The 12,674-nt window shown below is 41.6% G+C and overlaps 1 protein-coding gene across 1 annotated transcript in view; it reads right to left on the bottom strand.

Moving 5' to 3' along the window:
* Positions 1 to 9,913, bottom strand: part of CDH16 (cadherin 16) — a 66,474-nt gene extending 56,561 nt beyond the window's left edge. The window contains exons 1-2 of the mRNA XM_030582289.1: positions 9,885 to 9,913; positions 1,838 to 1,895 (exon numbers count right to left, since the gene is read on the bottom strand). Of these exons, the coding sequence (XP_030438149.1) occupies positions 1,838 to 1,895; positions 9,885 to 9,913 (87 nt within the window). The remainder of the gene's footprint in view (positions 1 to 1,837; positions 1,896 to 9,884) is intronic.
* Positions 9,914 to 12,674: the final 2,761 nt, after the last annotated feature.

The following is a 12,674-nucleotide window of genomic DNA, read 5'->3' as shown; positions in this document are numbered from 1 at the left end:
GGTCCTTCAGTGCCGCCAAAGATCTGAAGCGAGTGAAGGACCCGCTGCCAAATGCTGCCGAAGACTTGGAGCACCGCCCGGTGAGTACAAGCCCCACGTGGTTTTTTTACATTTTTTTTTTAAGTTATCCCTACCTGGGTCCTGCCGAAACTGTTTGAATTGGGCCCCGCACTTCCTAAAGCCAGCCCTGGTCAAATACATTATGGATTTATTGTGTTCAGAGCATTCATAATCATATTTAGCTCCTCTGCTCGTGTATACACCTGTAACGGTTCACAATATGCTTCAGAAATAGGTTCAAATCAAACTTCTTCCCATGCTCCATGAATTGTGTTTGCAAAGCTGAGGGTTCTTCTGAGCAGTAATATGGGAAGATTTGTGTCACAATATCATGGGCCAAACAACATCACATCACAGTAACATTATGGTTGCTAACCCCAAATTCATGGAAGTTTGTGTTCAGTTTGCTATTGCTGAGAACTTAGCCTGTTCTGGAGAGACTGGATTTTAATCCTTCCCAAACCATTCACCAGCCATAACCAACTTCATGACTATGGATCAATTGGTAAATGTGGCAATGATGAGAAGCTCTGGCTTCAGCATTTGTAGGTGTGGATAAGAGTTGTATTGGAAGACGTGCTAGGTAGGCTTCACAATTAGGACTTTTTTTTTTGTTTTAGATACTGCTGCGTATCCAGAATTAGACTCTCTGGGCCCAATCTTCTGCTGCATTGCATCTTGTGTATGTAATACTGACAGACCCCAGTTGTCAGCGAGCGGGATCAAACCTGGGACCTTGGAACTAAATGCATGAGCCTCTTGGCCAGAGGCTAAGGCTGTAGAGCAGATTGAGTCTCTTTCTCCCCCACCCCCCAATCGGACAGAACTCCAACCCAGGAAGTGTGTGGGTTACATGTACCATTTACACCTGAGTGCAGTATTTCTTATTTGGTAGCATTTTACACCCACTTTGTACAGTGTCTTCATTAGGTGTGTGACAGTGAAGAATCAGGCCCTACACACTTCATCTGATCTAACTTACCTCCATGTAAACTTGACTGAGTGGGGTAGCTCCTGACTGAGACCTGATGCAGCAAGATTCTTAAGCATGTGTTTAACTTTACGCACATGAGTAGGGGGACTAGTCCTGTGGGACAACTCGTGTGTTTAAAGTTAGTCATACACTTAAGGACTTTGCTAAACTGGGGCCTTACATTGGTAAGCAAGGTCAGAATCAGCCCCAATAGGTGCTGCTGAGCCAGAAATGTCTCTGGACCCAGTAACAGAGAATCTAATTTCTGTTTCTTCTCTTATTAAAAGGCACAGGCCAGATTTATGGCATAAGAAATTTATCCTGCACTTGGCATCATAGGAGTTTAGAAACAAAGGGGAATAGGTGGGTTGGGAATTACAAAATTGTTCTTAAAGCTAAAAGTTCTTTCATTTAATTGATTATATATAATGTCAATTTTAGGGTTTAATATTGTTTTCCTCTTTGTTCTCAAGAACTATATCTGATACTTTATGATAGAATATTGTACCAGTCTATGTACAGATAGCACCTGTGAAAAAATGTGATGGGGGTGGGGGATAATAGGTGTCTATAAGAAGAAGTCCCAAAAAATGAGACTGTCCCTTTAAAAATGGGACATCTGGTCACCCTAAGTTTATGTTCATTCTGTTATAAGGCTCTTTTATTGTCTGACTTCTAGGTTATTTAGTATATGGAGTCTTGCAGTATGTACCATAATAGAGTTATTAACATAAGCAATGCATGTATGTTCATAGAAACCTAAGATGCAATACAAACACGATATGTGTAAAATATATCACTCACTTGAATAATGGAAGAGTAGATAATCAGTAGCCAGACAGGAAACATGCATTTAGACACCCTAAAGTTAAATGAAAGAAACCTCACATGAGTTGGAATTCACTTAAGAAACAATAGTTTCTCCTCCTGACTTAAATTCTTTTGCCTCTGAAATCACATAGCAAGATAAAATTGATATGGTGAAACATGGTTATATTACATATCTGAGCCCATTTGAAATAAGTCAGGGACCTAGAAATATACAGGATCTGACCAGGAAATATGTAGCCTGCATACCATCTAATGTAGAACTGTTGTTCCTAATGTAATAGAAGGTGCTATATGATACAGCTGGTCACTCCCATTTTCGAAGTTATGTATTAAATCTATCTACGATTATCCATTAAATGTTTTGAGTGTAAACATCTAACCACAGAAGAGTTTAACTTTAACAAAGAGAGCTTTCCTCCCAAGTGTTTGCAAGAAATTCAAGTTAAATAGGTGTTAATAAAACTAAATAAACAATTTTTAAACAGCCTGACTAAAAATCCCTTCTCTGTTAAATTGCTCAGGTTTCAGTCTTGTGAAGTTATAATCCATTCAACTAGTTTGTTAAAGATTCTCTTCTCCTTCAATGCACAACTGAGAAAGCTCCTACTCAAATCCAAGGAGTTAAGTAGTAGATAAACAAAAACCAAGACTTAATATTCCTGATGTTTGTAATGGAAAAAACACAAAGCAGAAAAAAACTTTTTAAAAACTTCCAAGCTTTCTTTATGCAACATAAAGAATCAAAAAAAGGCACAAACACATTTTTTCTTCTGCAGGTCACCTTTAACATAATCCTACAGTATTCTTATTTTCTCTCTCCCTGAGTCAAAATAACTTGGGCTGGTAGTAGGCCTCTTACTGTGCTAGGTTCTAGTGTATACTATGCCAGGAAAATACTGGTTCACACAAGCTCAGCCTGCCTTAAATACATTGCTCATGTCTCATGTTAATTTATTTGCAGACCCTTAAGCCAAAAATTAAGCAGAAGACCAAAACAAAGACAAAAAAACCAAACCAATACCAAAACAACCAAACAACAAAACAAGGGTGCCAGGATATCTAAGCTCTTATGGTTTCTAAAAAGCTTTGCCTCCTTTCAAGGCTAGGAGTTTCAATCTAATGTAAAGATACCGTGTTAATGTTTTCAATGTTCTAAACATGAATACTGCTAAACAGAAATACATATTTGAAAGAGAGTAAATATTTATAAGCTAACAAGAGAGGCTGGTATTGCTAATGACATTGGGATGCTAATGTGAAAGATTGTTATAGCATAATAGCCCTTAAATTAGATTAAGTGATGGTACTGTGGACACAAATTGGACAGATTTGAGCCCAGTTCTCAGTTACCTCCAAGACAGATACAGGGGTTGCAGGGTGTAACCAAGTTGTTCTTATTCTACACGTGTTAGAAATATCAAATACTAAAATAACAAATTTATGAATAACAAATACATTTCTTACCCACAAATAAACCCACTATTAGAGAATTCCAAGAGAGAGGAGGACATTTGGGCTCAATAGAAATGTTTAAGTTTATTATAAGACAAACAGCAAGGGAATAAAATGGGAAAAAATTGATTCTTCAAAAGCCAGTTATGATTTGCTGTTAGGCTCAGTGTGAGAAACTTGGTGTATTTGTATCCCTGATGTACAATATTTTAAAATAGCTGACAGTTCCCAGGGTACAGGGCAACAAACCCAACAGCAGATGAATCATTTTCATTTCTTCTGCTTTTGTGTATGTATTGGACATAGTAAGTTATTATTCTATCTGTTTCCTGATGCCTTTAAATCTATTATTTATCAGGGAAGGAATATTGGATTGAACACTGAGAAGAGTAATGCTAAAAGAGAAAGAACAAGCTGATAACAATATTAATCATGAGGGCACTAATCCAGCAAAACTCTAACTCACGTGCTTTAATTTAAGTGCCATTGACTCTTATGTGAGTAAAGTTAAGCACCTGTGTAAGTGTTTGCAGGATCAGGTCAAATTATTCTGCATGTTAACTTTAGTTTGGATTTTTTGGTTGTTCAGTAAATTGTAGCTTGGTATGTCCTGGTCCTGCAAACACTTAGACGTAACTTTACTCACGTGCATTGTGCTGTTGAATTCAGTGGGTAAAGTTAAGCATGAGTAAAGTTAAGCAGTGCATATGGTACATCTTTGCAGGATTGGGGTCTTAGTTTCTATTTTTAATCAAATAAAGCCAAGAGCTTTACAGTAGTTTTTGTTGTTTATTGCCTACCAGACATAGAAACATAGTTTCATATTTAGATCATTCAAATATTCAAGACTGTTGCAACAAAACGAATCAACAAATCTTTGCTGGATTCATTTTCTCAGTTGCTCTGTTTGGGTGCATGCATCTGTCAAAACATTCTTGCCTAAAACACAGAGCAAGAAGTAGTATCAGATGCTTCCTATTCATAAGTTCATCTCTCTCCTCATTTTCACAACCCCCCTACCCCCCAAAAAAAGGGCTTTGAGATTGAATAGACCCAATCCTGCAAGGGATGCAAAATCAGATTTTATTACATCTGGGACTGTAAGGAAAATATAGGATCATTGGGTGATGTTCCGGCCACATTGAAATCAATGGCAAAACACTCACTGGCTACAAAGAGGCCAGAATTTTACCAATTTTATTTGTTAATCATTAGTCCCTGTCATGGCTGGCTGGCCGGCCCTTTGAGGCAAGCTGGGCTCAGCTTTGCCCATGATTAGCACAGGGGTGGGCAAACTATGGCCCATGGGCCGGATCTGGCCCACAAACCGTTTTAAGCCAGCCCAAGAGCCACACCAGCAGCTCGATCCCGCTCTGGCTGGGGTGCTGGGTCAGGGATCGCACCAGCAGCTCGGTCCTGCTCCAGCAGGGGCGCTGGGTTAGGGGCCGCACCAGCAGCTTGGTCCTGCTGGGTCTGGGGCTACATCACGTGACTTGGCCCTGCTTTGGCTGGGGTAAAGCATCAGGCTGCACCACATGGCTCCTGGAAGCCACAGCATGGCCCCACTCCAGCTCCTACATGCTTTAATGGGAGCTGCAGGGATGGTGCCTGCAGATGGGGCAGTGTGCAGAGCCGCTTGGCCGTGCCTCTGCATAGGAGGCCGAGAAGGGACATGCCACTGCTTCTAGGAGCCACTTGAGGTAAGCCTAAGGCCTCCATGATCCTGCACCCCTGAGCCTCTCCCCCCACCCCAATGTCCTGCCCCAGTCCTGATCCCCCTCCCACTCTCCAAACCCCTCAATCCCAGCCTGGAGCACCCTCCTACACCCCAAACCTCTCATCTCTCACTCCACCCCAGAGCCCACACCCCCAGCCAGAACCTGCATCCCTTCCTGCTCACCTGCCCCAGCCCTGATCCCCCTTCTGCCTTCTGAACCCCTTGGTCCCAGCCCAGAGCACCCACCTACACCCCAAACTCCTCATCCCCAGCTCCACCCCAGAGCCCACACCCCAACCCCAATTTTGTGAGTATTCATGGTCCTCTATACAATTTCTATTCCCTGACGTGGCCCTTGGACCAAAAAGTTTGCCCTCTCCTGATTTAACAGCTATCCCTCATTTGTGAACTGGCAAAATAAGAGCTAATTAGTGGTCCCAGCTGGGTGTAATGGTGCTTAATTAGAAAGTTTGACCCCAGTCAGTGGTGTTGAAGCAGGGTGAGCACTGTTTAAACAGAGATGGGAGCTCAGGAAGACCCTGGAAGGAAGTTTCCCTCTGGGTAGAGCCTGAGATAGTCAGGCTGTCACCCACAGGGCCAGCCAACGGAGAGAAAGACTCATAGGAAGCAGAGTAGGCTTCTGTGGGGATCATTGTGATAGGCCCTAAATGACATGGGAAGATCATCAAAGGTAAACTGCAGGAGTCCCTAGCAAAGGGAAGTAGCTGAGGAAGAAGCAAGATACGAGAGGCTCTGCAGGGATGAGGAGAAGGGGTGGAGAAGCCCAGGACTTCAGTAGTACCTGAGAAGGGCAGAGGAATTATTAGTCTGAGCATTTGATTTGGACTTTAAGTTGGGTCTTTTTTGTTGTGTGACTTGGCCAGAGGGCTGAGCTACAGACTCCTACAGAGGGAGTGAGGAGAAGACAGTGACTGGGATTGGCCATAACAGCCAAAGAAGTGCCCACTGAGGGGAGTACAAGAAATGAAGTTCCTTGAAACATGGTTCCCAGGCTTGAGGGGCTACCCTAGAGATGAGGGTACACACACATGACAAAATTCTAAATGAAATGAGGTTACTGTATACCATAAAATCTCTAAAATCTTCATAATCTAATAGGTCAATGACTTACATAAATGAAAGCAAAACCCAGACCTCAAAATAAGGAAAGAGTGTGTGATGTACTGCACATCAGTCAAGCTTTTCTTTCCCTTCTCTTTCCAAATGGCAGTGGGTAAGAGCACAACCATCTCTCCTGTTAGAACATTGGTGATGCCCTAAGATCCAATTTAGGTCTACCGTAGGTTGTCTTTTCTCCTAATGAGGAGCAACTGATGGGTACTGAATGAATGGTACACTTCATGATGTACTGAATCACTGCGAAGAGTCAATAAAGGAAGGTTTGGGTGGAAGGAGAAAAAATGTAGACCAAATTCTACTCTGAAGTCAACAGGGTCACTCTTGATTTACTCTGGTATAATTCAAAACAGCAGTGAGTTTTAAAAAGGCCATACTGGGTCAGACCAAAGGTCCATCTAGCCCAGTATCCTGTCTTTCAGCAGTGGCTAATGCCAGGTGCCCCAGAAGAATGAACAGAACAGGGAATCATCAAGTGATCCATTCCTTGTTGCCCATTTCCAGCTTCTGGCAAACAGAGGCTAAGGCCACCCTTTATGCCCATCCTGGCTAATAGCCATTGATGGACCAATTTTCCATGAATTTATCTAGTTCTTCTTTTAACTGAGTTTATTTTCTCTCTTGAGTGAAAATGGACACTTTCTACTAATTATTGCAAAAATCCTCAGATTGCCAACCCCAAATGTTTAAAAATCATGAGTCAGGAACCAAAATATGAGATTTAAATTTATTTATTAAGTATGTCTGAGAGTGATTGTGTGCAGGGTGGTGGTGGTGTTGTGTGTGCCTTTTGGGGTTCATTCAAATCACATTTTCATGCTTTTCTCTGCATCCATGAGGCCTAGGAAGCTGAGTGTCTCACACATCACTTGTTTCTAGGAGTTGGAACTTGAAGGAAAACACCATGTATTGCCAGACTCATGATAAAACAGCGAGAGTTGGCAACCCTGACACCCCTAATGCTGAATCATGGCCTAGTTCTCCTTTGTAAAGTTTAGTCTCCCATTACATTCATTTGCTGAGTTGATGATTAAACCATTTCTTAATGATTTTTAACTATTTTTAATGTACCATGCAGAACTATATTTACAGTGAATATCGTGAGAAACAATGTTTAATTTGGTGTAGCTTAATTAAAGTGCCTCCTTGTACTGGTTATGTGTACCTGATAAATCTTCCCCTTTCCACACCCCCATAAAAAGGATTGGGTAAAATAAAAGCAGCAATTTAGTGAAGCAGGACAGGGGTATAAACTGAAGTATGATAGCTTTGTTCAGACTTTCCTCAGACTGATGCCTGCAGATTTTGGTTTTATTCCAGTTCAAAATATAGTGCCTGGTCCTGCAAATATACCATATAGTCACAGGAGTGCTACTTACACAAACAGCCTCACTAAGCCAAATTCTGCTTTCAGTTACCCCCTTGCACTGAATGAGTACAGCCCCAATCCTGCAAAGATTTAAACATGTTTAACTTCACACACAATGGGTACTCCCATTGATACAGTGCATGAGGTTAAGCATGTTTTTGTCTTTCCAGGATCAGGACCTAAATCCACTGATTTACCCTGGTTTTACTAGAAGCAGGTTTAGCCAATTACTTCAATGAGATTACATGCATGAGCACTACTCACAGGAGTAAGGAGCTGTAGGGTAGGGGCATACATTTTGAAATAAAAAGGTTATTCCTTTCCCTGTAGCTGCCCAGATAATGACGTTAAAATACAGTAGTAAGTAATATTAAACTTTTCAGCTGAGCTCTTCCTTGTTCATCCTTGTGGAAAAATCTAAAGTTGAAAGAAACTGGAAAATTAAAATGCTGTACATCTACTTAGTGCATTATGCACCAAGTGACCCTAACAAGCCACATTCAGTGTCATGTAAAATGTTGAAGATGTTTATACGGTTTTGACAGCTTTCCTCACAATCCCCTAAAGATGAATTCAAGGTCGTGTCTGGGAAGATGCCTAAACTTCTTCACAAAGGTTTACAAACTTGATCTGGAATTGGTTCCCTGAAATGGATGTTAGTAACCCTTTGAGTCTTAGTTATACCTCTATCTTGCCTGTTTGGAAAATGAGTCTTGCCGTCAGTGAATTAAAAATAGCTTGTTGTTTCTTAGGGGGCCCTTTGAAATACGCAGTATAGAAAACCTCCCGCAATGCATGACGCTGTGAAGAAAACAATTATTCTGGCAACATAGAGCCTCCTCATTCGCTTACTCTCAGTCAACGCTCCCATCGTCTGTCTGAGCTAAATCCAGACCCTGACTTATGCAGCAGTAAGGGATAGATAAGCTCCTTATAACTGCATAAAGCAGCAGCACTTCAGGCTGACGAATCCTTCAGTGGGTGCATGAGGGTGGGGCAAGGGGGACCAGTGCCTGCTGGGAGTAGCTCAAGGGCGAGGCATTAATGCAAGTGACCCTTTTATTTCCTGTCCCCAACTCAAGCAGCTTCATGTGTCTCCAAGCCTGCCGACTCTGCTCCTTGGGTTAGCAGGAAAAAGTAACCTCTGCCCTGGACTGGGACCAAGGCTCTATATTTTTTAATATGGTACTGGGAACAGGGGAGTCTGGGGTCTTCTTATACCCCTGACTGATTGCCTTCAGAGGGGTATTCTACGGCCTATTGGTCCACTTGTTCCTTCCCTGTCCATGAAACAATATCTCTGGGGCTGGGGTGAAGCCAGAAGGCTGATTGCTGCATGGACACTTGAGTCCATTCCCTGCATGGAAGCATCAGGCTGTCCTAGCTCCCGCAGACCATGTCTGTTGTCACTCTCCCCTTCCCCCCCATCCATGGTTACGCAGTGCTCAGTCAGGTTACTCAGGCAAGAGACTGTGGACTGGTTTGCCCTTGCATTTGGTCAAATCCTGAGAGCTGCTGAGCACCCCTGACTGCTATTGACTCCAATCAGAGTTGCAGGAGCTCAGCACTTCCCAAGATTTAGCCCCTGGCTTTTTTTTATGTATTTTCCCCTTAAATCTTTAACGTGCCCTTAGCATATTTGTCTAATTTCACCATTTTTGTGTTTACTCATTTTATACCCCCAACATGGCTTCACTTAGCATTGTGATAAAACATTTTGCCCTTGTTTTACACCAAAAGCTCTGACAGAAGACATTAAAAGAAAAATTCCAGTTAAAACTAATGTGATTTTTTTAATTTAAATGACCTTAGCTTTGATTTCTGATTAGTTTGCTACCTCGATGAATCACCTCTAGCGCAAAACTAAAACCCTAACGCACAAACATTTATCATTAAAATCAAACTAACAATATTGGTTGGTTAATATAATAAATGTTCAAAACTTTTACCCAAGAAAGACCTGAAGTTTATGCCTAGAATAGTAACTTGTCTACAATAGTCACAAAGTTTCCACCTCTTCCAAAAATTGTCAGCAGTTTGTTTTTCTGTTTGACATTTGCTCGCCATCACATCCCCCCCCTTTAATACTTTGTTAGCATGTTTCTAAGCATATTTGCAAAACAAGAAGCTTCAGAACCTAAAATCCAGGCAAAACTGCTAGCTTTAGGGGTGGGTTTCAGAAGGCCAGACTGAGGCTGCCTTACCCTTGGCAAGTGGGGGACACACATCCCTTCAGTGGGACCAGCGTGAGTAAGGAGTTCACAATCTAGCTCTGAATCTTGGCAGGAGGATGAAAAATCTAACCCGTTCCATGCTTTTCTTGATAAAAGGAAAGTGCTCCTTACCTCATCATGCTTCTTGAAGGGCAGAACATAACATTGAGAATGAAATAATAAAGGCCTGGTGGTTAATTATTTACTTTATAATTAAAAATGTACCAATCACTAACCAGGATCCCTAGAGGTTAACTGTGCATTTAATGTACAGCTTGTTTTCCAAAAGCTGGGTATGAAATTGTTCATCACAAATCTGTTAGTATTTTGGGAATTCACGGGATTTTTAGAAAACAACATACCTTCTCTTAAACTCCCATAAAACCATGGGAGTCTTGTCATTGATTTAATTGGGAGCAGGACTGGGCCTTAATCATGAATGTTAATCCAAGATGAATGTTAATGCAAAGGAAACATTGGGGATCATTAAGATGAAGGGTGTGTTGTTGAGTGTTTCCATACTATATCCTTACTTTCAGGGATTTATCCATTTCAGTTTTTGATCTGACATTTAATTAGCTATGCTTTGTAGTACAGGTAGTTGTGTTATGCATGCATGACTGACTTAGGTATCTGGTGAATGTGTGTGTCTTGCAAAATGTGCATTGAATGAGATGGTGTTCTGCAGGAGCTGTTATTGGCTTGACCACAGCCACTTATTCCTTGAATTTAATATTAATTTTGTCTCTGCACCACATTTATCTGAAAGTTTAAAAACTGTGTATTAACTTAACTATGAAAAAGGAACAACAGAACTGTGTGGTGTTTGTTTTTTTAAAGTGGGAAATTCCAAAAACATTGTTTACAAAGCAGTGACAACTCCAGCAGTGCTAAGCAGTCTCCTAGCAAGTTTGTCTAGTAGAGAATTCCCTGTTTCACAGACAAATTCTCCAATGGTGCAGGGTTAATAGAGTGACTCTTATGCTGGCTTTCTCCTAGCATGCAGTACAACCAACATATCCTTTGCCTGGGTTCCCAGGAGGGAGTTTAGCAGCCAGGGATCCCCAGGCATGTCAGGTGTAAAGTAGCACAGTTTTCAGATTCGGGTTGCCATCTGTCTAGTTTTCAGCTGGACAATCTGAGTTTTGGCTTGCATGTCCAGATGCCATTTGACAAGCCCTGAACCCCAGGTGTTTTTTATCTGGGGGGAAGCGGAGCAGGTGGCGAGGCCTCAGGAGTCTGGTTACCAGCCATTAAAAAGGTGGCAATCCTTCTTGAGGTGGCTCCATTTTACACTGGAGTCTGGCCTGTCTGCCAGGCAGACTTGGGATTTGGAGGCAAGGTGGAAGAGAGGACATAGACATGTACCCCTTTGGATACCTTCTAGTCAAGCATGAAGCTCAGTTCAGCTAGAGCATAACTGGATCATTTTTATTCTACCAAGTATAAAGAAACACACATTCTATCATGCTCTTGAGCTGCTGCCTGTCACTGTGGTATCATGTCCACATTAACTCTTATATTGTAAGCTCTTTAAGGCAGGGGTTATGTTTGTTCTGTGTTTGTACAGCTCCTAACACAGGGGGGTCCTGGTCCATCACTAGGTCTCCTAGGCACTATCACAATACAAATAAATAGTAGTAATAACTCTCATATGCATGAGCATGCACACACTACATGTATATTAATATAATTCTATTTCCTTACCTATGTTACAAGTATTTTTCTGGTTATCTTTTGTAAAACTCCAGAGAAGGGAGTCTGCACTCACCAGGAAATTGGTGGGAGAAAGGAAAGGGGAGGAGGGAAGGGAAACCTGCTCTCAGCGTTTATCTGTGTATCTCTCTCCGGTGAAGAAGGGAGGGGGGAGTGGTGATTCAAGGAGTTGAATCAGGCAATCTCCTAGTGTTCCCAGGGCGGGAAAAAGCTGGGAGGAAGAAAGGAGGGGGGAAGGGAAATGGTTTATTCCCCTTTGTTGTGAGACTCAGGAAATCTGAGTCTTGGGGGTCCCCAGGGAAGGGTTTGGGGAGACCAGAGTTTATCAGGCGCTCTAAATAAGTCCTAATTGGTGGCAGCCTAGCAAATCTAAGCTGGTAATTAAGCTTAGAAAATGTCATGCTAATACCCATATTTTGGACGCTAAGGTCCAGAATTGGGAATTATATTATGACACAAGTAAAAACCTTATCTTATCTGAAAGAATTAAAAAGCCTAATCTACTTTTCACTATTTCTGCTTGGTGATGTCTTTGTATTTCAGCATGGGCAGTGAATAGAGACTAGGTGCTCAGAGAGTACAGAGATGAGAATATGGTACATAGATTGATAGACACTAACTAGTTTTGTATTTTCATAGTTAGTTCCCATTTCCAGATTCTCCTGGACTAGCACAAGGCTGCAATGTGTGGGTTGCAAATCCTGCAGAGAAACATTGATTTGTTGAATAAAATGTTTTAACTGGAATTTTTAAAAAATCATGGAAACCTTTCTACTGCGCCTGTGACCTGATAGCGATTCTTTAGGATCTCACATCAAGCTTCTAAGCATATTTTCCAAGTTGGACTGGGTAGCCTGGTTGAGCTGCAATAGTACGATAAAGCATTCTGTGAATGGTGAGTGCAAAAGAGCATATGCAACAATGGCTGAAAAGATTTCCACTGCAGAATGGACTTAGGGTAAAAATGAGGGAAGGATGTCAGATTGCATTAATTATTAAACGCTCCATCCCTATCCATCAACAGCTTGGCTACAAGTGTACCATTCCCCCATTGCCTTGTAAGCACCCAGGACCCCTGACATTCAAGGAGAGATTAATTTAATTTTCTATGCTGTCTTAATCATGGATGGATGTACAGCAAAATCTGACATTTTTATCTAGATTTTATTATTATAAAACAATGGGCTGGGGGACCCAGTTTATATT

Source organism: Gopherus evgoodei, chromosome 12 (assembly GCF_007399415.2).
Source record: "Gopherus evgoodei ecotype Sinaloan lineage chromosome 12, rGopEvg1_v1.p, whole genome shotgun sequence".
NCBI lineage: Eukaryota > Metazoa > Chordata > Testudines > Testudinidae > Gopherus > Gopherus evgoodei.
Note: the sequence above shows the minus strand (reverse complement) of the source record. Positions and strands in the feature narration are given on the sequence as shown.